The sequence below is a fragment of the Hemiscyllium ocellatum genome, chromosome 6 (genome assembly GCF_020745735.1).
Source record: "Hemiscyllium ocellatum isolate sHemOce1 chromosome 6, sHemOce1.pat.X.cur, whole genome shotgun sequence".
Taxonomy (NCBI): Eukaryota; Metazoa; Chordata; class Chondrichthyes; order Orectolobiformes; family Hemiscylliidae; genus Hemiscyllium; species Hemiscyllium ocellatum.
Genome location: NC_083406.1, coordinates 121,294,483 through 121,319,908, shown reverse-complemented (window position 1 = coordinate 121,319,908; position 25,426 = coordinate 121,294,483). Strand labels below are relative to the sequence as shown.

Genomic DNA, 25,426 nt, shown 5'->3' with positions numbered 1-25,426 from the left:
GAGTTACTCACTGCAGAATTCCCAGCCTCTGACCTAGAGAGATCTGAAGCTGTTGACAGAGGAGGAGGAAGAGCGAGTGGAACAGATGAACAGAGAGTGTCCAGAGCAAAGGAAAAGTGAGCGCTAATGGTGGTGAAGGAGCGATTGAGATGTAAAATGGGTGTCAATGAAAGTGCAAAAAGGAGCAAAGGGTCTGCTCGCTACCAAAAGAACAAAGTCAACAAAACACAAACAAGATAGGGGAGGTGGGGGCAGGGGGAAATGGTATAAGAAAAACAGAGGAAGAGGTCACGCTCTGGAGTTCTGAAATTCCGTTTGGAGACCCCGAGACTGTAAAGCACTAATTGGAGAATGGGATGTTCCTCCAGTCTGTGTTGAGCTTCATTGCAACCAGATCCAGGAAAGGATAGAATCATTAACAGGAAAGTAAGTGGAACTGTCACCCTGAAGTCAAATCAAATCAAGTTGAAAATGAAACATGTTAAATCGCCTCTGAGTACGTGCGTATGTATTTTTGCTCTTTTAAGCAGGAAGCCCACGATGGTGAGGTCAATGCTGTCAAGTTCTCTCCAAACTCCAAGATCCTGGCGACTGGAGGCAGTGACAGGAAAGTGAAGCTATGGGACATTGTTGGAGGTGAGTGTTGTTGAACGTCACTCTGATCCGAATATGGCATAGACTGAACTGTCCTCAAATTAGCTTTAGTTACAGCCAAGAAGAATCACAGATCAGCGGTCTGATAATTTAGGATTAGGAATGAGACAGGCTCAGTGTGTGAGGGAAAGGGCATGTTTGTAAATGTGAAAGAGAGGGCAGGTGTTAATGTGTGAAAGATAGAGGGAGAGAGAGATGGAGAGGGTAAACATGGGAGAGAAAGAGAAAGACAGAGGGAAAGTGTAAATGGTAAGTTTTGAGAAGATTTGTAGCTCAGGTTGAGGTTCTGGATGTAGGTTTGCTCGCTGAGTGGGAAGGTTCATTTCCAGACATTTCGTCACCATACTAGGTAACATCTTCAGTGGGCCTCCGGACGAAGAAGCACTGCTGGTGTTTCCTGCTTTCTATTTATATGTTTAGGTTTCCTTGGGTTGGTGATGTCATTTCCTGTTCTTTTTCTCAGGGGGTGGTAAATGGGATCCAAGTCAATGTGTTTGTTGATAGAGTTCTGATTAGAATGCCATGCTTCTCAGAATTCTCGTGCGTGTTTCTGTTTGGCTTGTCCTCGGATGGATGTGTTGTTTCAGTCGAAGTGGTGTCCTTCCTCATCCGTATGTGAGGATATTAGTGAGAGAGGGTCATGTCGTTTTGTGGCTAGTTGGTGTTCATGTATCCTGGTGGCTAGTTTTCTGCCTGTTTGTCCAATGTAGTGTTTGTTCCAGTCCTTGCACAGTATTTCATAAATGACATTAGTTTTGCTCATTGTCTGTGTGGGGTCTTTCAAGTTCATTAGCTGCTGTTTCAGTGGGTTGGTGGGTTTGTGGGCTACCATGACACCAAGGGGCCTGAGTAGTCTGGCAGTCATTTCTGAGATGTCTTTGATGTAGGGGAGAGTGGCTGGGGTTTCTGACCGTGTTTTGTCAGCTTGTTTGGGTTTGTTGCTGAAAAATCTGCGGACTGTGTTCATTGGGTACCCGTTCTTTTTGAATACACTGTATGGGTGATTTTTCTCTGCTCTTCATAGCTCCTCTGTGCTGCAGTGTGTGTTGGCTCATTGAAATAATGTTCTGATGCAGCTTCGTTTGTGGATGTTGGGATGGTTGCTTCTGTAGTTCAATATTTGGTCTGTATGTGTTGTTTTCCTACAGCTGGACTTGTATTTCTTTGAGGTGTGGTGGAGTGGAGTTGAATAATATAGGTACATGTTGAGGCTCCCATGTCGCATAACAACTGGGAGTCGGCTATTCAGCCCCTCAAATCTTTCCACTCTTCAAGACGATCATGGCTGATCTCCCCTCCTGTAAGCAAATATTAGCTTATAACAGCACACTAACAGATGTTGAACACTTGAATAACGTATACAACCTATCAATGAAAAGTGGCAATTACAAACTGATGGGTTTCAATTCAATCATGTTGTTATTTTGTACATAAATGTACATGGGGGCTCGTGTGACGTAGTGAGAGTGTGTCTACTCTTGAGACAAGAAGCCTGGGTTCAAATCGCACCTACCCCCGAGGTGTATAATGACATCTCTGAGCACGTTGATTGAAAAATATTGACCTTAAAATGGAGCTCTTATATGTTTATTTCTGAATTTGTGCTTGGTTCGCCATCTGAGATGTGTTTTAATTTGTTTGTGCGAATTGGGTGTCACTGACTAGAGCATCATTGCCAGCAGCATGTTAGAGTCGGCCACGTTGCTGTGGGTCTGGAGTCACATCTACAACACAGGAATTTGAGAGCGAGTTTATACTGATGTTAAATGGTGCAGAATCGAAGGAGAAGACATTTTTAAAAAATAGATTATAATGTCGTTTTCCTCCGTATTAAACTGATTTGAAATTAAATAAGATTGGCTTTCATGTAAGCATGAAACTGATTGGTTAGAAACTGACAGGAGGGCAGTCATGGCTTGTAAGAAGAACAGGGGTTAATATTTCATTTCATAGTCACTGATGGATCCTTAACCTTAAAAGAAATCATGTGAAATTCCTAAAATGCAAATCAAATTCAAAACCATCCCGGATCTCGAGCTTTCTCTGTCTCTCCTCTCTTCTCTCTCTCTTTGAAAGTGGAGTCGTAGGTAGATAGGATAGTGAAGAAGGCGTGTGGTATGCTTTCTTTTATTGATCAGAATATTGAGTACAGGTGTTGGGTGGTCATGTTGCGGCTGCACAGGACATTGGTTAGACAACTCTTGGAATGTTGTGTGCAATTCTTATCTCCTTCCTATCAGAAAGACGTTGTGAAACTTGAAAGGGTTCAGAAAAGATTTACAAGGATGTTGCCAGGGTTGGAGGATTTGAGCTACAGGGAGAGGCTGAACAGGCTGGGGTTGTTTACCCTGGAACATCGGAGGCTGAGGGGTGAATTATAGAGTTTTACAAAATCATGAGGGGCATGGATAGGATAAATAGACAAAGTCTTTTCCCTGGAGTAGGGGAGTCCAGAACTAGAGGGCATAGTTTTAGGGTGAGAGGGGAAAGATATAAAAGAGACCTACGGGGCAATGTTTTCACGCAGAGGGTGGTATGTGTATGGAATGAGCTGCCTGAGCATGTGGTGGAGGCTGGTACAAATGCAACATTTAAGAGGCATTTGGATGAGTATATGAATAGGAAGGGTTTGGAGGGATATGGGCCGGGTGCTAGCAGGTGGGACTAGATTGGGTTGGGATATCTGGTCAGCATGGACGAGTTGGACCGAAGGGTCTGTTTCCATGCTGTACATCTCTATGACTCTATGACTAACCTGACAACAAACAACAAGACTTATGATTTCTGCAAAACATTGTCGACATTCTAAAACTCTGACAGTTTCACTTTAAAATATCTTCTTTGTTTTGTCTTTCACAGAACAGTTTAGGAGTCACTTCAGACAGCTCCAATCCTACTGAGTCAGTGTCCCTGACTCTATCCACAGGTCCCCGACCTGTTAGTGGGAGTCTCTGACTCCCTGACGTCCCCAACCCCTCTCTTTTTAGAGTAAGTTCTTACTCGGGCTGGACTGAGATGAGAAGCAGGGAGGGGTTGAATCAACCACGACTTTTTTTTAGATTAGATTACTCACAGTGTGGAAACAGGCCCTTCGGCCCAACAAGTCCACATTGACCCGCCGAAGCGCAACCCACCCATACCCCTACATATACCCCTTACCTAACACTACGGGCAATTTAGCATGGCCAATTCACCTGACCCGCACATCTTTGGACTGTGGGAGGAAACCGGAGCACCCAGAGGAAACCCACACAGACACGGGGAGAACGTGTAAACTCCACACAGTCAGTCGCCTGAGGTGGGAATTGAACCCAGGTCCCTGGTGCTGTGAGGCAGCAGTGCTAACCACTGTGCCACCGTGCCGCCTTGAATGAGAGGAAACCCAAACAGATATAAAATATTCCCATCTGGCCGGCTGATTCCTCTAAACTCTATAGTGGACTCAAGGTTCTTACATCACTGCCCCCAGTCCGTCCATGCCAAATCCGACTCACAGCACCAGATGAAGATCTGGACCGGGGGACGGGGTGGGGGATGTCTCTCGGTTCCGCGATCTGTTAGTAAACACTAGCAATTTGGGCTGCTTCTGTAAAATTTCACACTTTTTATTCAATCTCGTCCAGTAACGGAGGCTAAACACTTCCATGTTTCTCTGAGAAACTGCACACGTGGCTTAAGACAAAGACATTTTTATACTTTGTTTGAGGCCAGAATCACAGAGCACAATCAGACAATTACCAATCAATTTTAATGACAGCAACTTAGCCCTATGATATTTCCTGGGAACAAACCTTGTTTTCCAACACCCAAGTACTCCTATCTGACGAACGTAGTCTCTGCTTCTGTACTTGCAAGGTCAGTTAGGCTGGCTAGTAATGTCTTATCTAGTCTAGTTATTCCTATGCTGTAAAGGAAGCATTGTCTGCTAATCTTTGTTCAGACAGATTATGGTTAGTTCAGCTTTTAGCAGGGTTAAAGGTCATTTTATGGACAGGTCGGACAGTTCATGAGGGTGGTGCAGAGCTGGAGGGTTAGATCTAGGATAAGGTGGGGGGGGAGGGGAAATGAGGAAACTGGTGAAATCCACATTGATGCCTTGGGGGTGGAGGGTCCTGAGACAGAAGATGAGGCATTCTTTCTCCAGGCATCAGATGGTTAGGGAGTGGCGATGGAGGAGGCCCAGGACCTGCTTGTCCTTGGCGGAGTTGGGGGGGGTGGGGGGGAGGAGGAGAGGGGAGGAGGATAATTGAAGTGTGTTTGGCACACTCTCCTCATTCCTGATGAAGGGCTTATGCCCGAAACATCGAATCTCCTGTTCCTTGGATGCTGCCTAACCTGCTGTGCTTTAACCAGCAACACATTTTCAGCTCTGATCTCCAGCATCTACAGACCTCATTTTTTACCCGAAGATTTTAACCTACTGCGAATCCTCTTGCAAGGATGCCTTCCTTGAAGAAGCTCTCTTCCTCCCTCTACAAGGATTTCAGTGAGTCTCTCTCTCACTGCAGCCCCCAGGTCCTCTCCTCCGCACAGAAACTCTTCAGCCACGCTCACTCCGGCCTATCACCCTCACCTTGACCTCCTTCCACCTATCACATCTCCATCACCCCTCCCCCAAGTCCCTCCTCCCTACCTTTTATCTTAGCCTGCTTGGCACACTCTCCTCATTCCTGATGAAGGGCTTATGCCCAAAACATCGAATTTCCTGTTCCTTGGATGCTGCCTGACCTGCTGTGCTTTAACCAGCAACACATTTTCAGCTCAAGCACATCCATGTTTTGTTAGTGGCATGTCCAAAACATGGCTTATAGTCTTCAGACCTTTCAGGAGAATGTCTAAAATGCCAGAGCGCTTTCAATCCCCTTTGAAGAGATCTGGTATCTGAGGGATATGTCCAGCGACATCTTTGGTGTACCTTTCGGTTAGAGGTCAAAAGCTCTTTGGAATTGCTAAACTTTAGATCCAAGTATATGTAAAAAGTGGATAAAGCCATTGGAGCTGTCAAGTTTAGATTAGATTACTTACTTAGTGTGGAAATAGGCCCTTCAGCCCAACAAGTCCACACCAACCTGCTGAAGTGTAACCCACCCAGACCCATTCCCCTACATTTACCCCTTCGCCTAACACTACGGGCAATTTAGCATGGCCAATTCATCTAACCTGCATATTTGTTTCTGGACTGTGGGAGGAAACTGGAGCATCCAGAGGAAATCCACGCAGAGAATGTGCAAACTCCACACAGACAGTCACCCTGAGGCTGGAATCGAACCTGGGTCTCTGGCGCTGTGAGGCAGCAGTGCTGCTCACCTACAGTGTGGAAACCGGCCCTTTAGCCCAGCAAGTCTATAACCAACCCTCCAAAGAGTAACCCACCCAGACCCATTTCCCTCTGACACTATGGATAATTTAGTATGGCCAGTTCACCCTGACCTGCACACTGGGCTTTGGACTGTGGGAGGAAACTGCAGACACTGGGAGAATGTGCAAACTCCACACAGTCACCCTAGGCAGGAATTGAACCTGGGTCCCTGGCACTGTGAGGCAGCAGTGCTAACCACTGTGCCACCTGAGCTTTTTGTCATGGATTTAAATCTCCTTGCCTTGAAATTTTGTGAAGAAAAACTGGAGCTTAACTTTAAAAAAACCAAAGGCACTTGCTTTCTCATTGTCTGTCGAGGAAAGGCCAAGCTTATCTTTTAGGATTTGTGCTGCTTGCCACGATTATGCTGATTTTACAACCTAACATTATCACAGTGGTGTGCCTGTCTGTCCTCCGTTTGATCGACAGCTGCAAGTGCTGATAAAATCTTTTAAAGTGGGTGTATAAACACTTTTTTTTTAAAGAAGGGATTAAATAACTGAAGGGAGGTAAATGCAGTGAATGGGTTTTATCAGTGAGACTTTTTTATGTAGCAGATATTGAATCTGGCCATGGTGGATAGTAGGGCAGATGGAATGGAAGGTAGAAGGGCAATATTGGTGATGTGGGAGCATGGGGTGAGTTGACTTTACACCATCCTCATGTCCACCTTCCTTCCCACCTATCTACTCCACCCTCTCTTTGACCTATCACTTTCACCCCACCTCCATCCACCTATTGCACTCTCAGCGACCTTGTTAATTGTTACTGGATACTCGAGTGTGTAGAGGGACACAGGTTAGCACAAAGGATCTGTGAGCAAGGTGGGGCTGGATCCTGGGTGTGAGGGGTCAAGTGTGAGACATAAGGAAGGTGAGGGGGGGGGGGCGGTGTGAGGTGTTGGAGGGGCTGCTTTCTGTTTTGTTTTAAACAGCTGGGTAAAGGTCCCAAATCATCGAGGCTGGCCTTTCCCAAGCCCGTCCGCACTGAGATAACCCTGTGACTGCCTCTGAACTCTCTGGAGGACAAATTCCTGACCCTAATTAACATCCACAGCACCAACCCCCCCCCCCCCCAAAAAATCCTTCCTCATAAACATAATGCCACCAGTATGGGCTAATTCTTCCAAATGGGGTTCACAGATTTGTGAGTTTTCTAAACTGTTCACTTTGGACTCAACGTTGAACCTCAGGCCAAAGTACTGACAGCACAGTAACAGATCTACATGCTTTCATGGGTTATCTGGGGCTTGTTCTTAAACAGCACTGAAAACAATAGCTCAGCAAGAGTTGTAACAACCCCTTGATATTTAGTGGCATTACCATCAACACCCTGGGGTTGCCACTGACCATAAACTCAACTGGACTCCCCTCATAAACAGAGTGGCTACAACAGCAGGTCAGAGGCCGCAGCAAGGAACTCACCCCCTGACTCCTCCTCAACACCTGCCCAAGGCACAGGGCAGGAGTGTAATGGAATACTCCCCACTTGCCTGGATGGGGGCAGCTCCAATAACACTGAAGCAGGAAGCTGAGGTTTTTCCTAATCCAGTACCAACCAGCTCTTGATGGCCTTCTGCACTATGAACTTATGAGCTACAAATATGAACTTTTGAAGTATAAACCCAAAATAGGCCCAATAATTCCAAAACAGTGGTATTATCGCCAGACTATTAATCCAGAGCGCAAGGAAATGTTCTGGACACTTCGTAACATTCCAGAGCAGATGGTGGGACTTGAATAGGATAGTGAAGATGGCATTTGGTATGCTTCCCTTTATCGGTCCGTACATTGACTATGGGAGTTGGAAGGTTATATTGGGGCTGCACAGAACATTGATTAGGCCACTATTGGGATATTGCGTACAATTCTGTTCTCCCTGGTACAGGAAGGATGCTGTGAAACTTGAAAGGGTTCTAAAAAGATTTACAAAGATGTTGCCAGGGTTGGATGGTTTGAGCTATAGGGAGAGGCAGAGTAGGCTGGGGCTGTTTTCCCTGGAGCTTTGGAAGCTGAGGGGAGACTTTATAGAGATCTATAAAATCATGAGGGGCATGAATAGAAAAAAATAGTCAATGTCTTTTCGCCAGGGTGGGGGAGTCCAAACTTAGAGGGCATAGGTTTAGGGTGAGAGGGGAAAGATTTAAAAGGGACCTTTCACGCAGAGGGTGGTGCGTGTATGGAATGAGCTGCCAGAGGAAGTGGTGGAGGCTGGTACAATTGCAACATTTAAAAAGCATCTGGATGGGTATATGAATAGGAAGAGTTTGGAGGGATATGGGCCGGGATATGGCAGGTGGGACTAGGTTAATTAGGATATCTGGTCGGCATGGATGAGTTGCACTGAAGGGTCTGTTTCCGTGCTGTACATCTGACTCTACGAACTGAATAAAATTTGAAGTTAAGGGTCCAGTCATGATAATGAAAACTATTGTCAATTGTTGGAAAACCCATCTGATTCACAATGTCCTATTGGGAAGGAAACTGCCATCCTTTCCTGTTCTGGCCTACATGTGACTCCAGACCCATGGTAATATGGGTGATTCTTGACCGCGCTATGGGTAATTGGACTTGGGTAGTAAATGCTGGCCCAGCCAGTGACACCCACATCATGTGAATGAATTAAAACAAAGGCACCTTCTGTGAAACAATGGAGTCAAGGGGTTAAGTGCCATTTTCTGTAAAAGTGTACAACAGAGATCTCTGAGCTAATTCCCTGTCTGGGATAAGTCTTAACAAAGTAATTAAAGTACATGACCTGTTCTGGCTGTGGTTAATTTTAAAAAACGATTGCACAACACTGCTGCAGACCTTTTGTCTCCAAACATGAAATCCAGAGAGTGGCTTTACTTTATGAAGATATTGTGTGAATGAGTGATACCCAGACTGTTGTCTGCAAATGGCCTGACCATCAGCAATTACCCCTGAGCACAGTGGATAGAGTTGGTGTGTTCCCATGATCGAAACGGAATGTTTTATGAGTTTTTCTCAATGAGATACCTTCTGATCAGGAAGGGTCAGAAACCTTTTGACCAATGAAGGGGTAGGACCCCAGCTAAGGATGTCTGCTAGACAGGACGAAAGCAGACAGTGCTGCAGAAACTCAGCAGGTCTGGCAGCATTTGTGGAGAGAGAAATACAGTAAATATTTCAAGATCAGTGACCCTTGACAAAGCCCCATGAACTTGAAACTGTTCCTGGCTCTGCAGATGCTGTCAGACGTGCCGAGTTATCCCTGCACTGTCTGCTTTAGTTTCGGAATTCCAGCATCTGCGGTTATTTATTTTTAGTCACCATTACACAGAGACCCAGGCAATATCCAGGCTTGGGCTGACGGGTGGCAAGGACAATTGCACCATCTCCAACGACCATCTCCAACAAGAGAATCCAACCATTGTCCCTTGACATTCAATCGCATTACCATCAGTGGACACCTGTCAACATCCTGGAGGTTAACACTGATCAGTCACCTGATTCAGCTCGATCAGCCACATAAACACTTTGGTTACAGTTGCCGGTGAGGAACACTGTGGTGAGTAACTCACCTCCTGACTCCCCAAAGCCTGTCCACCATCTAAAAGGTGAAAATGTGTTGCTGGAAAAGCGCAGCAGGTCAGGCAGCATCCAAGGAGCAGGAGAATCGACGTTTCGGGCATGAGCCCATCTTCAGGAATGAGGAAGGTGTGCCAAGCAGGATAGGATAAAAGGTCGGGAGGAGGGACTTAGGGGAGGGGCATTGGAAATGCGATAGGTGGAAGGGGGTTAAGGTGAGAGTGATAGGCCAGAGTGGGGGTGGGGGCGGAGAGGTCAGGATTGCAGGTTAGAAGGTGGTACTGACTAAAAGGCACAAGTCAGGAGTGTAATGGAATACTCCCCTCTTACCCTGGATGGGGGCAGCTCCAGCAGTACTCAAGAAGCTCGACACCATCCAGGATTGAAGCAGCCCCCACTTGATTGGCTCCACATCCACAAAAATCCACTCCCTCCACCACCAATGTTCAGTAGCAGCAATGTGTATTATCTACAAGATGCACTGCAGAAATTCACCAAAGATCCTCAGACAGCACCTTCCAAACCCACCACAGCTATATCTAGAAGGACAAGATTACTTACAGTGTGGAAACAGGCCCTTCGGCCCAACAAGTCCACACCGACCCTCCGAAGCGCAACCCACCCATACACCTATACCTAACACTATGGACAATTTAGCATGACCAACTCACCTGAGTGAGGTGCACATGTGACCTGCACATCTTTGTGACTGTGGGAGGAAACCGGAGCACCCGGAGGAAACCCACACAGACACGGGGAGAATGTGCAAACTCCACACAGTCAGTCGCCTGAGGCAGGAATTGAACCCGGGCCCCAGCGCTGTGAGGCAGCAGTGCTAACCACTGTGCCACCGTGCCGCTCACGTGGGAACACCACCCCCTGCAAGTTCCCCTCCAAGCCACTCACCATCCTGACTTGGAAATATATCACCGTTCCTTCAGTGTCGCTGGGTCAAAATCCTGGAATTCCCTCCCTAAGGACATTGTGGGTCTACCCACAGCACGTGGACAGCAGCGGTTCAAGAAGGCAGCTCACCCCCACCTTCTCAAGGGGCAACTATGGATGGACAGTAAATGCTGGGCCCAACCAGGGATCCCCATATTCCATGAACAAGTCACTCAGGTCATCTTTAAGCTCTATACCCAAGGAACTGTAGCAAGGCTTCCCTATGAGGTTTCGCTCTTCCACTCTGACTGAACAGGAATAAGGGAAATCTGCATAACTCAAACTGCCAGGGCTTTTCTCTCTTTGGACAAAGTAATTACAGGCCTCAATTGTTTCAAGTCTACACCCCAGGGAAAAACAAATGCAACAGAGTTCTTGAACTCCTAAGCCCAGCATCACAGAGTTATCACAGTGCAGGCGGAGGCCATTCGGCCCAATGCATCTTTTCAATCATCTTCTGCCTAACTCCTGCATTTCCCCATATCCCTGCACGGGTGTTTCTTAACATCAAATGCCCCTCTTGAATGTCTCAATTGAACGCACCCCTGCCCCATTTCCAGGCAATGTGTTTCAGACTCTATCTGCTGACTGTGTGAAAATAAATTCTCACATCATGCTTGCTTCTTGTGCATGATACTTTAAATCTACCTTTATAATTACACACTCTCGAGTGTATGTGATTGCGTGTGTGTGTGTCTGTATGAGTGTGTACCAGTGTGGGTGTGTCTGCATCTATGTATGAGTCTAGATTAGAGTGGTGCTAGAAAAGCACAGCAGTTCAGGCAGCATCCGAGGAGCAGGAAAATCGATATTTGGGGCAAAATTCCTTCATCAGGAATACAGGCAGAGAGCCTGAAGGGTGGAGAGATAAGTGAGAGGAGGCTGGGGATTAGGAGAAAGTAGCATAGAGTACAATAGGTGAGTGGGGGAGGAGATGAAGGTGATAGGTCAGGGAGGAGGGTGGAGTGGATAGGTGGAAAAGAAGATAGGCAGGTAGGACAAGTCCTGACAAGTCATGGGGATAGTGCTGAGCTGGAAGTTTGGAACTACGGTGTGCTGGGGGAAGGGGAAATGAGGAAACTGGTGAAGTCCACATTGATGCCCTGGGGTTGAAGCGTTCTGAGGCAGAAGATAAGGCGTTCTTCCCCCAGGCGTCTGGTGGTGAGGGAGCGGCGGTGAAGGAGGCCCAGGACCTCCATGTCCTCGGCAGAGTGGGAGGGTGGTTGGTTGGTGCATCTGCAGTCATTGTTTTTACCTTGCATCTATGTATGAGTATGTGTGTGAATGCATGTGTGTGCATGTTCATATGTATAAATGAGTCTGTATGTATGTGTCTGCATGGGTGAGTGTGTGTGTTTGTCTGCATGCATGGGTGAGTGTGTGTGTGTGTCTGCATGGGTGAGTGTGTATGTGTGTGTGTCTGCATGGGTGAGTGTGTGTGTTTGTCTGCATGGGTGAGTGTGTGTGTGTGTCTGCATGGGTGAGTGTATGTGTGTGTCTGCATGGGTGAGTGTGTGTGTTTGTCTGCATGGGTTAGAGTGTGTGTGTGTGCATGGTTGAGTGTGTGTGTGTGTCTGCATGGGTGTGTGTGTGTCTGCATGGGTGTGTGTGTGTGCATGGGTGAGTGTGTGTGTGTCTGCGTGTGTGTGTGTCTGCATGTGTGTGTGTGTCTGCATGGGTGTGAGTGTGTGTTTCTGCGTGTGTCTGCATGGGTGTGAGTGTGTATGTATGTGTGTGTCTGCATGGGTGTGAATGAGTGAGTGTATGTGTGTCTGCATGGGGGTGTGTGTGTATCGGTGTGTGTCTGCATGGGGATGTGTGTGTGTCTGCATAAGTGTGAGTGAGTGTGTGTACATGTTTGTGTGTGCAAGGAAGTCCAATTGTTTACATTAAGCACTAAGTATTTATCTTTCCTTTAAACCTCACAAGGAAACTTGTCACATATCTGCCCCCGAACATTACAGCAGTCAGGGGTTAAAACAAATTTTTCTTTGCACATGTGAAATCTTATCAGGATCTGAGTGACTTGCGCTACAGCAAGATGCATGAAGTCTGCTGAGGCCCACCTCGATTTTGGCAGCATCTCAGTCCGTTTTGTTTTGCTTGTTATGGAGCAGAATGGCATTCATCTCATTGGACAGCAGTGAGTGACCAGTTCAGGGCTGGTATCACTTGTTAGACACCTTGTTAACGGCCCAACTCAACTCTTAAATATTTAGTCTCCTATCTTACAAACAGGCTCAACGTTAAGAAATCCCGACACAGAAACCAGAGCAGATGCCTGACAGATTCAGTTCGCTCTGTATGACCTTTGTGTTGTCTACATCCCAGACACAAGCACCCTTCATTTATGCTACGTCCAGCATTCCCCTAAACATTCTCTGAACAACCTGAACCCCTCTGCCTCTCTCTCTCTCTCTTCCTTTACGATGATCTTTAAGAGCAAATCTCTTTGAGCAAATATTTGACCTCTTGCTCTAACATCTCTGCGCTCAATTCAGCATTACGTTTTGTTGAAACGAATGCAGTGTGTGCGTACATGTTCTTTAACTCAACAAAACTGTTGACAGGTGTTCTCCGGTTCAATCCTCCAGGAAATACAATCAGAGTCAACCCAAGTGGCTCAACATTTAAGCAAAATCTGGCAATTAACTGTCAATCATCATCAACCTGGTACATTCTCCACAGCAATGTCTATCTTAGTCCTTTTGTAAACCAATCACCACTCTACTCTCATACAGTATAAATGTTGTTGCCTCTTCTTACTCTTCACTTTAGCTCATACCTAAGGAAGGATAGACTGACATTGAAGGTAATCCACTCGGCTGATACTGGGTACGGAGGGATTATTTGAGGCGAGGTTGAGTGGATTGTGCCTGTACTCATTAGAGTTTAGAAGAATGAGAGATGACCTTACTGAAACATAGGGGACTTGACAGGGTAGATGAGGGAAGGTTGTCTTCCCCTGTGGGAGAGTCTAGGACCAGAGGGCATCATCTCACAATACGGGGTCCCACGTTTATGACCAAGATGAGGAGGAATTTCTTCTCCCTGAGGGGAGTGAATCTGTGAAATTCTTTACCACAGGAGGCTGAGTCATTAAGTATATTCAAGGCTGAGATAGAGAGATTTTTAATCGGTCAGAGAATCATGAGTTATGGTGAAAAGTCAGGAAAGTTGAGGATTATCTGATCAGATATGATCTTATTGAAGGGGTGAATGACCTACTGCTGCTCCTATGTCTTATGATCATTTACTTTCATATTTCTGTGAGTTGTCCTGATAGGTAGAAGTCAAAAGGCTCCTTTCTCCCACAGCAATGCTTGATTTCACTCTGTATGTAATGGCCAGTTGTTATATTGTTGTTGGAGTGGACAGTGGCTTGTTGATTCTAGTAGCAGAGTTGGGGGGAGGGGGGAAGGTTTTGATTTTGGCTAACTGTGTCTGCCCACTTCTGCCCAACAGGAATGCTCCAGCTGGTGAAAATTCTGGAGGGGAGTAACGATGGAGTGACCAGCATTGAGTTTGATCCCTCGGTGAGTGAAGGGAGCCCTCGAATCTGGGGACAGGACTGAGGGTTCATAATGCCAGGAGTGGGCGTAGGACCTTGGAAGGATTGGTGTTTGTCAGGAGGGTCGGGGTGAGGGAATCTCTCTGTGGCATTCCAACCCCCACAATCCCCGACCCTGCTCGTCACTGCCCAAACTAATCCCTTCTCATAGATACACAGCAGAGAAGTAGGCCGTTCAGCCCCATCTTGTCCTGTTTGAAAGAGCTAACAAATCTGTCCCCACTTCTTCCTGCCTCTTCCTATGATCTCATCAATGCCTCCCCATCAATTTTCTTTATAATTTATTTTCTAAGTTAAGATGAAGTACAATGGGGATAAATGTGTTGTTACCCACTTTGATAGCAAACACATGATATCAGCGTTTTATCTGAATGAGGTGAATTGGGGTGTGCACTGAGATCTGGGTGTCCTTGTAGACCAGTTACTGACAGGAACATTGCAGGTGCCGCAGGAGGTGAAGAAGGTAAATGGGATGTTGACCTTCATTCGAGAGGATTCATGTTCAGGAGCAGGGATATCTTGCAGCAATTATACAGGGCCTTGGTGAGACCACACCTGGAACATTTTGAGCAGTTTTGGTCTCCTTAATGCCTGTTCTGGCTACTGAGGGAGTGCAGCAAAGGTTTATCAGACTAATGCTTGGGATGGCAGGACCGATACATGAGGAGAGGTTGAATTGGTTAGGATTATATTCACTGGAGTGTAGAAAAGTGAGGGGGATCTCATAGAAACCTGTAAAATACTCACCGGATCAGACGCGGTAACTGCAGGAAGGATGTTCCTAATGACCAGGGAATCCAGAACCAGGGGTCACAGTCTCAGGATATGGGGTAGGCCATTTGGAACTGAGATGGGGAGAAATGTCTTCACCCAGAGAGTGGGGAGCCTGGGGAATTCTCTGCCACAGGAAGAGGTTGAGTGGTGCAGCAGACTCTAGAGGATGAATGGTCTGCTGCTGATACTAGTTCTTAATTCATAGAATCCCTATAGTTTGGAAGCAGGCCATTCAGCCCACCGAGTCCAAACTGACCCCCCCCTCCGAAAAGCTTCCCACCCAAACCCACACCCTATTTTCCAGGAGTTAGATATTGCACTTTGGGGCTAAATGGATTAAAGGGCACTGGGAGAAAGTGGGAACGTGGTGCATAGTTGGGTGATCAGACATGACCCTCTTGAATGGTAGAGCAGGTACAATGGGCTGAATGGCCTACTCCCACTCCTATTTGCTATCATTCTACGTAGCATCAGATCTGCTCTCGTATCCACAGTATTTCTAACATACTAGAGATAAGATTTCAGTCCAAATGGCTGATTAATACCATTTTCTCCTCTTCCTAATAGGGTCTACATCTCTTAGCAGGATCATATGACAACACTGCCCGCCTATGGAGTCTGAAGGATTGTGAACTGAAGGTATGTCTGAGCAGACTCTCTCCACGTTTTTGAAATTGTGGTTCATTGCAGAGTTTTCTGAGCCCCTGTGATGTGGGAATTTGTACAAGGGGTCAGACTTGAATAGGATACTGATGATGCTGGTAAAGGTACAGAATTATAAAATTCTCAACCCAGTTCTGTTGAGCTACACTTTAAAATCGCAACCCGAATAATGACTGCCCTCTGTGTCCCTACGCTACAAGGACTGCAGAGAGTTACCTGGGGCAATTAGGGATGAGGTCCCAGTCAGACTTGCCCACAAAAGATGGATGGCATGGTGGCTTGGTTGTTAGCACTGCTGCCTCTCAGCATCAGGGACACGGGTTTGATTCCAGCCTTGGGCGACTGTCTGGGTGGAGTTTGCACATTCTCCCCGTGACTGCATGGGTGTCCGGGTGCTCCGGTTCCCACACACTGTCCAAAGATGTGCAGTTTAGGGTGGATTAACCATGGATAATTGTCCATAGTGTCCAGGGATGTGCAGGTTAGGTGGGTTAGCCATGGGAAATGCTGGGTTATAGGGTAGGTCTGGGTGGGTTGCTTTTTGGAGTGTCAGTGTGGATTGAATGGCCTGCTTCCACACTGTAGGGAGTCCATGAAGATAAGGACTAGGATCAGCAGCAGACCCTTCAGCCCCTTGAGTCTGCTGCAACATTGAACACGATGAGGGTTGATCTCATCTCCAATGAACAAACATTTTAAAACACACACCGGTCATTGTTGATCACTTGAATAACATTAATCCCCTATCAATGAAAAGTGAAAATCACAAACCGATGGGTTTCAATTCAATCATGTCCTCGGTTTGTACATAAATGTATCTGAGGTCTTCTGTGGCTCAGTGTCCCTACCTTGCAGCTAGCAGTCCCACCTCCTGCAGAGGTGTGTGGTAACATCCCTAAACAAGATTTTTTTTTAAAAACTCTATAAATAGAACATAGAACAGTACAGCACAGAACAGGCCCTTCAGCCCACGATGTTGTGCCGATCACTGATCCTCATGAATGCACCCTCAAATGTCTGTGACCATATGCATGTCCAGCAGTCTCTTAAATGTCCCCAATGACCCTGCCTCCACAACTGCTGCTGGCAATACACTCCATGCTCTCACAACTCTCTGTGTAAAGAACCCACCTCTGACATCCCCTCTATACTTTCCTCCAACCAGCTTAAAACTATGACCCCTCGTCTTAGTCATTTCTGCCCTGGGAAATAGTCTCTGGCTATCGACTCTATCAATGCCTTTCATTATCTTGTATACCTCAATTAGGTCCCCTCTCCTCCTCCTTTTCTCCAATGACAAAAGTCCGAGCTCAGTCAACCTCTCCTCATAAGATAAGCCCTCCAGTCCAGGCAGCATCCTGGTAAACCTCCTCTGAACCCTCTCCAAAGCATCCACATCTTTCCTATAATAGGGCGACCAGAACTGGACGCAGTATTCCAAGTGCGGTCTAACCAAAGTTTTATAGAGCTGCAACAAGATCTCACGACTCTTAAACTCAATGCTCCTGTCAATGAAAGCCAAAACACCACATGCTTTCTTAACAACCCTGTCCACATGGGTGGCCATTTTAAGGGATCTATGTACCTGCACACCAAGATCCCTCTGTTCCTCCACACTGCCAAGGATCTTATCCTTAATCCTGTACTCAGCTTTCAAATTCGATCTTCCAAAATGCATCACCTCACATTTATCCAGGTTGAACTCCATCTGCCACCTCTCAGCCCATCTCTGCATCCTGTCAATGTCCCGCTGCAGCCTACAACAGCCCTCTATATTGTCTACGACACCTCCATCCTTTGTGTCATCTGCAAACTTGCCGACCCATCCTTCAATCCCCTCATCCAAGTCATTAATAAAAATTACAAACAGTAGAGGCCCAAGGACAGAGCCCTGGGGAACACCACTCACCACTGACTTCCAGGCAGAATAACTTCCTTCTACTACCACTCGCTGTCTTCTGTTGGCCAGCCAATTCTGTATCCAGGCAGCTGAGTTCCCCTGTATCCCATTCCTCCTGATCTTCTGAATGAGCCTACCATGGGGAACCTTATCAAATGCCTTGCTGAAGTCCATATACACCATATCCACAGCTCGACCCTTATCAACCTTTCTAGTCACATTCTCAAAGAACTTGATAAGGTTTGTGAGGCATGACCTGCCCCTCACAAAGCCGTGTTGACTGCATTTAATCAAGCCATGCTCTTCCAGATGGTCATAAATCCTATCCCTCAGAATCCTTTCTAACACCTTTCAGACGATAGACATGAGACCTACTGGTCTGTAATTGCCGGGGATTTCCCTATTTCCTTTCTTGAAGAGAGGAATTATGTTTGCCTCGCTCCAGTCCTCAGGTACGACTCCAGTGGTGAGCAAGGATGCAAAGATATCGAAAGTGACAAAGCAGTTGCATTTTTCGTTTCCCAAAGCAACCGAGGACAAATCTGGTCCGGGCCTGGCGAATTGTCAATCCTAATCTTTAGCAAAGTTTTCAGCACATCAGCTTCCTCTATCTCTATCCATTTCAGCATGCACACCTGCTCTTCAAAGGTTTCATTCACTACAAAGTTCGTTTCTTTCGTAAAGACAGAAGCAAAAAACTCATTTAGGGCTTCCCCTACCTCCTCAGACTCCACACACAAATTCCCTATGCTATCCCTGATCGGCCCTACTCTCTCTTTGACCATTCTCTTATTCCTCACATAAGTGTAAAATGCCTTTATGTTCTCCCTAATCCATTCTGCCAAGCCTTCTCGTGCCCCCTCCTGGCTCTCCACAGACCATTTTTAAGCTCCTTCCTCGCCTGCCTGTAATCCTGTAGAGCTGAGCTTGACCCTAGCTTCCTCCACCTTATGTAAACTACCTTCTTCCTTTTGACGAGAAGCTCCACCGCTCTCGTCATCCAAGGTTCCTTTATCTTACCACTTCTTACCTATCTCAGAGGGACCTATTTATTCATCGCTTGCAACACCTGTTCCTTAAACAGTCTCCACATGTCTGTAGTGCCTTTACCATGAAACAATTCTCCCAATCCATGCTTCCTAACTCATGTCTAATTGCATCATAGTTTCCTCTTCCCAATTAAATATCCTCCCATTTTGCCTAATCCTCTCCTTCTCCATAGCTATGTAGAATGTGAGGCAGTTGTGGTCACTATCACCAAAATGCTCTCCCACCACAAGATCTGATACCTGCCCCGGCTCGTTTCCGAGCCCCCAAGTCTAGAATGGCCTCTCCCCTCATTGCATGTCAATGTACTGAGTTAGGAAACCCTCCTGAACACATCTTACAAAAACAGCTCCATTCAAATCTTCTGCTCGAAGGAGGTTCCAATCAATATTGGAAAGTTAAAGTCACCCATTACAACAACCCTACTATGTCCACACGTTTCCAAAATCTACTGACCTATGCTTTCTGCCATCTCCCTGCTGCTATTGGGGGGCCTGTAGTAAACCCCTAACGAGGTGACTGCTCCCCTTGCTGTTCCTAATTTCAATCCATACTGACTCGGTCGGCAGATCTTCCTCGACAATGGAAGCTTCTGTAGCTGTGATACCCTCTCTGATTAGTAGTGCTACACCCCCTCCTCGTTTTTCCCCCCTCCCTATTCTTTTTAAATGCTCTAAACCCTGTAACATCCAGCAACCAATCCTGCCCCTGAGAAACCCATGTCTCTGTTATGGCCACAACATCATAGCACCAGGTACTGATCCATACTCTAAGTTCGTCACTTTTATTCCTGATACTCCTTGCATTAAAGCAAACACTTTAACTGATCCCTTGGTTCCTTTCCAGGAAAATCCTTCCCACTAGCTGGTCGACATCTTGCTGTTGCATCATCTGCATCAACTCTCACCTCCGGTATACAGCTCAGGTTCCCCCCCCTCCCAACCCCAGCCATACTTGTTAAAACCCTCTCGAACTACTCGAGCAAACCTTCCACCCAGGACATTGGTCCCCTTCCAGTTCAGATGCAACCCGTCCTTCATGTACAGGTTCCACCTTCCCCAGAAGGCATCCCAATTATCTACATATCTGAAGCCCTCCCTCCTACACCAGCTGCACAGCCACGTGTTAAGCTGCGCCTGCTCCCTGTTCCTCGCCTCTCTATCTCGTGGCACCGGTAGTAAACTAGAGAACACTACTCTGTTCGTCCTGCTTTGCAGCTTCCACCCTAACTCCCTGAAATCACTGTTTATATCCTCAATCCTTTTCCTGGCTAGATCATTAGTGTCAATATGTAACACGATTTCTGGCTGTTCGCCCTCCCCTTTTAGAACCTTATACACCCGATCGGAGACATCCCGGACCCTAGCACCAGGGAGGCAACATACCTTCCGGGAATCCCGATCCTGACCACAAAATCTCCTGTCGTTTCCCCTAACTATCGAGTCCCCTACCACGAGTACTTTTCTATTCTGCCCCCTTCCCTTCTTTGCCGCAGTGTCAGGCTCAGTGCCAGAGAACTGACTGCTATGGCTTTCCTCTGGTAGGTCATTCCCCCCCCAGCAGTATCCAAAACGGTATACTTATTGCTGAGGGGAATGTCCCCAGGGGATCTCTGCACTGTCTGTCTGTCCCCTTTCCTCCCCCTAACTGTAACCCATCTCTCCTTGTCCTGAGCCTTAGGAGTGACCGACTCCCGGTAACTCCTCTCAATTACCCTTCAGCCTCCCGAATGATCCGTAGTTCATCCAGCTCCAGCCCCAATTCCCTAACACGGAGCTGGAGTTGGGTGCACTTCCCTCAAATGTAGCCAGCGGAGACGTGTGCCATGTCTTCCACCTGCCACATTCTGCAGGAGGAGCAAGCAACTGCCCTAGCATCCATACCCGACTTATCTGAATACCCACTCAGTACTAAAGTAGAAAGCTTACTTCAAGTTGCTGTAAAATTAAGAACAAACTTATATTCAATAGAGGAAGTTTAGAATGAACCTTACCTTATTAAATGTGTAATGTAGTGTAGCAGCATTGTTACTGGACAGAGTTATGGGGACACACCATCAGCTTGTGAAACATCAATTCAGTGCATAAACTCTGGAATTGAAAGCCATTCTTAGTAATGGTAACCATGACAACAGTCATTGATCAATGGAATTAAGAGCCAGATTAAGGGCGACTGTGAAACTGGTGTCAATTGTTGTAAACACAAAGCCATCCTCTCCATCCATGTTCTTTAGGGAAGGAAGCCAGTTAAACCTAGAAATATGCATCTGTAGAAGTTGGTGAGGGTCCTTATGGACATGCTGAATTTCCTGTACCGCCTGAGGAAGGAGAGGCGTTATTGTGCCACATCTACATGGGAGGGCCAGGACAGGTTGTCAGTTATCGTCCCTCCGAGGAACTTGACCCTCTCCACCCCGTCAACTTCCACTCCGTTGACGTGGATAGGGGTGTGTCTTCCTCCTTTTTTTTTTCTGAAGTCAACGATCAGTTCTTTAGTTTTGCTGACACTGAGAATGAGATTGTTCTCATTGCACCACATGACCAAGCCCTCTATCTCCTTCCCGTATTCTGACTCATCATTGTTTGATATCCATCCTACCACGGTCGTCTTGACGAAATGTCCTTTAAGGAAGGAAACCTCTGTCCTGGTCTGGTCTGGTCCAGGTTCATCGTGATGAGTGTCTCTGAAATGGTTGAGTGAGGTACTCCATTTGTATGACTCACTGCAAAGTCTGAGCGTCCCGTGGGTATCCCTGCAGCACGTGGACTGCAGCTGTTCAAGAAGACAGCCCACTCCCACCTTCTCAAGGGGCAACTAGGGACGGGCAATCAATGCTGGCTCAGCCAGCAACACCTACATCCTGGGAATTAGCCTTTGAGAGGTGGGCATGTGATCACTGAGTAAAAGGTGGGGCTGATAACTGGACCTATCAGGGGCAAGTGTTGGGCTCTTTAGGGAGAGGTATCTGAGATGCTTCAGTCAATTTAACATTGCAGTAATAACAACGTCCACTAGTTACAGAAAACTGATCTCTGAACTGTTCGAGCTAAGAATGAGGAGGCCATTCAGCCCATTGTGTTTGTACTTGTTGAATGAGTACAATTAAATTCCTCTACCAGCAGCCATGGTGGGATTTGGATCTGCATCTCTCGGACATTTACTTGAGCCTGTGCTAATGCACCCACTTCCCTCATGAAACAGACTTCCTGTTAGATAAAGAAGGAAGCGTGGAGTTGAGGATTATCAGATCCAGCCACCATCTTATTGAAAGGTGGAGCAGACTCAATGGGCTGAGCGGCCTCCTCCAGCTCCCACAGTTTATGGTCTTATTAAATCTATGCAATCTTTAATGAGTTTTCTTTTAGTGTGTCTTTTTTTTTCTGAGTTTTAGTCTCTTTCTAAGTTTTGGTATTTTACACTTTTTTTATTGTTCTGCTTCACATTTTCTCCCCAGCACACTTTGTCAGGTCACAGTGCAAAGGTCACAGCGGCAAAGTTCAAGTTTTACTGCCGAGAAGCTGTCACAGGGAGCCACGACAGAACAATCAAAGTCTGGGACTTGAGCAAAGCTGCCTGTGAGTAAGTTCACTTCATTCCTGCTTTTACAAAGCACTGTCTCACTTTACTCACCTGCTCTCTGATTTGTCTGTGGCCCTTTCTTCACGTACTTGAGGTATGACCCTGTCTCTTTGACCCCCACTCCCCCTCAACTACATATCCCACTCCTGGTCTTCACATTATCCCTTTACATGTGTTCAAGTAACCGTCTAGCTGATGCCCTCCATCTGATGTACAGAGCAAGAGTTGATACAGTTAACTCTCTCATTCTTACTCTCTCGAGGACTTAGCTGTAGTTCTTGGAGCTAAAGGGATGGAAGGGTATGAGGGAGAGAGCAGAACTGGGTAGTTGGATGACCAGCTAAGATCATATTGAACAGCAAAGCAGGCACAGAATGGTAGACAGAATTTCCTACTCCTCCTAATTTTTTTCTATGTCTCCCATCCATCTCTTCTCATTCCTTCTCTCCTCCCCTTCTTCCACTGCTCCCTCTCTCTCCCATCTTCTCCCTGTCTCTACCCTTCTCGTCTTCCCATTTCATAGTTCTTTCCCTCTCTATCGCTTCCCCACTTTTTGTTAATCTCTTTCTTCTCTCCTTCCCTTTACCTGTTTCTTCCTCTTTCGCTCCTACCTTCCTTGCTTCTCTCTCCCCTGCTACTTCTCTATCTTTTTCTCTTCCACCTTTTCCTTTGTCCCTCATTCACTCCCCTTCCCCTGTTTCAATGCTGCCTTCCCTGTCTCCTTACCTATTCTCTTCCTGTTTCTCCTTGCTCGGTCTCTTCCCATTTCTCCACTGAAGTAACTCCATGGAGTATCCCATCACCAAGTCACCCTTTATTTACACGAGAATAGTACATGACGCTTATCCAAACAGCCCCTCAAATGAACAGAACCACTGACACTCCTGTTTATAATCTATTTTTGTAATCAATTTTTTCAGAGGTATTAATACACACCTCTGGAGGACTTGAACCTGGTCCAGAGATAGGGACACTGTCTCTGTACCACTAGATGCCCCCGCAACCCCACTTCTGCTTAAATCTGCTAGCCAGGACTCCATGATTGGTCCAAGTTAACATCCCCAGTTGGGGATCTCATATTCAATGAGATTCACCTGGCCAACTTTGCTTCAATCACTACAAGTCTCTTCTCATCTTGTTCCTTCTCTCATCCCCATTTCCTCTCCTTTTTATTTCTGACTCAAACCCTTTCCTCTGTCCAAAGCTGACATCTTTGATTTCATTTTTATGATCCCAGTGCTTTGGCGGTCAGGAGCAGTGGAAGAATGGGAGGAGAGAAGGAAACAGGAAGAGATGGATAGGAGACAGAGAGAAAAACAAATAGGAGCAGGAGTAGGCCATTCGGCCCTTCGAGCCTGCTTTGCTGTTCAAGGGCTGGCCAAGGAGAAATGGCAGTGTACGGAGACCTCCACAACGTCTGGTGAAACCTGAAAGGGTTTAGAAAAGATTTACAAGGATGTTGCCAGGGTTGGGGGATTTGAGCTACAGGGAGAGGCTGAACAGGCTGGGGCTATTTTCCCTGGAGCGTCGTAGGCTGAGGGATGACCTCATAGAGGTTTATAAAATCATGAGGGGCATGGATAGGTCTTTTTCCCAGAGCAGGGATGTCCAAAACTGGAGGGCATAGGTTTAAGATGAGGTGGGGAATATTTAAAAGGAACCTAAAGGGAAACTTTTTCACACAGAGGGTGGTACGTGTATGGAATGAGCTGCTGGAGGAAGTGGTGGAGGCTGGTACAATTACAACATTTAAAGGCATCTGGATGTGTATATGAATAGGAAGGGTTTAGAGGGATATGGGCCAAGTGCTGGCAACTGGGACTAGATTAGTTTCGGAAAACTGGTCGGCATGGACGAGATGGAGCGAAGCATCTGTTTCCATGCTGTATGACTCTGACCCATGACAATATTTTAATTTGACTGTGTGTGTGTGTGTGTGTGTGTGTGTGTGTGTGTGTGTGTGTGTGTGTGTGTGACTCTATTTGTGTCTCTGTCTATTTTTTATGCCTCTGTCTGTGTGTGTCTGTATGCCTGTTTATGTGTGTGTGTGTCTGTGCCTGTGTGTGACAGTATGTCTATGTATGTATACCTGTGTGTACATCTGTGTCTGTGTGTGCCTTTATGTCTATCTGTGTGTTTATGATTCATAAGGGGCATGGATAGGATAAATAGACAAAGTCTATTCCCTGGGGTGGGGAATTCAGAACTAGAGGGCATAGGTTTAGGGTGAAAGGGGAAAGATGTAAAAAGACCTAAGGGTCAACTTTTTCACACAGAGGGTGGTACGTGTATGGAATGAGCTGCCAGAGGAAGTGGTGGAGGCTGGTACAATTGCAACATTTAAGAGGCGTTTGGATGGGTATATGAATAGGAAGGGTTTGGAGGGATATGGGCCGGGTGCTGGCAGGTGGGACTAGATTGGGTTGGGATATCTGGTTGGGATGGACGGGTTGGACTGAAGGGTCTGTTTCCGTGCTGTACATCTCTATGACTCTGATTCTGACTCTCTTCATAACTGAAACCCTTCTCTGCACCCTCTCCACATCCTCCTATAATGTGGATTCCAGAGCTGCACATAATACTCCACCTGCGAACTAACCAATGTTTTGTACAGTACCAGCATAACAACCCTGTTCTTTAAAATCTCTGCCTCACCTAATAAAAACAAATATCACATTCCTTCTTAACCACCAAATCCTCTTGTCCTGATACCTAAGGGGCTGGTCTACATGCACATCAAGGAACCTCTGATCTTCAGTGCTTGCCCAAGGTTCTGCTATTCATCATATATTCCCTTGCCTTGTTCATCCTGCCCATCTGACCAACCCAATTTACATCTTTCTGTAATCCCAGGCAATCCTCTTCACAACTTACCATGCACCAATTTTTGTATAATTTGCAAACTTCCTGATCAACCCTCCTACATTCAAGTCTAAATCATTTATTTAATTAGTAAGGGCTGACCTTTGTGGGACACCGCCAGACACAGACTTGTAATCGGAAAAACACTCCTCAACCATCCCTCCCAGCTTCCCCCACTCAGCCGTTTCTGGATCCAATTTGCAAAATTTCCTTGAATCTTATAGACTCTTTTAATTTAGCTACCAATCTCACATGTGGGATTTTCTCAAAAGCCTTGCTGAAGTCTAATTAGATTACAGCAAAAGCATTGCCCTCATCTACATCCCTTATGTTATGGACCAGACCAAAAATGGACCAGTTATCACTTTATCCTTAATGTCCTTTATCCCTAATTCCGAGTGGAGAAAGGGGTAGTCTATCTGAAGGGGTTGGATGTGCCTTTCCTGGCTCCTTGTCTTTATCATCGTGTCAAAACAGAGAATGTAAATTGTACCAGCTGCTATCAAACAATATCTTATTGT

At 46.4% G+C, this 25,426-nt stretch overlaps 1 protein-coding gene across 4 annotated transcripts in view; it reads left to right on the top strand.

Moving 5' to 3' along the window:
* Positions 1-25,426, top strand: part of LOC132816570 (autophagy-related protein 16-like) — a 97,648-nt gene that overhangs the window by 49,994 nt on the left and 22,228 nt on the right. For 3 of the 4 annotated variants that reach the window (XM_060826342.1, XM_060826339.1, XM_060826341.1), the window contains 4 exons: positions 528-636; positions 13,975-14,045; positions 15,422-15,493; positions 21,919-22,039. In XM_060826342.1, the coding sequence (XP_060682325.1) occupies positions 528-636; positions 13,975-14,045; positions 15,422-15,493; positions 21,919-22,039 (373 nt within the window). The remainder of the gene's footprint in view (positions 1-527; positions 637-13,974; positions 14,046-15,421; positions 15,494-21,918; positions 22,040-25,426) is intronic. The other variant, XM_060826340.1, reaches the window with a different exon arrangement.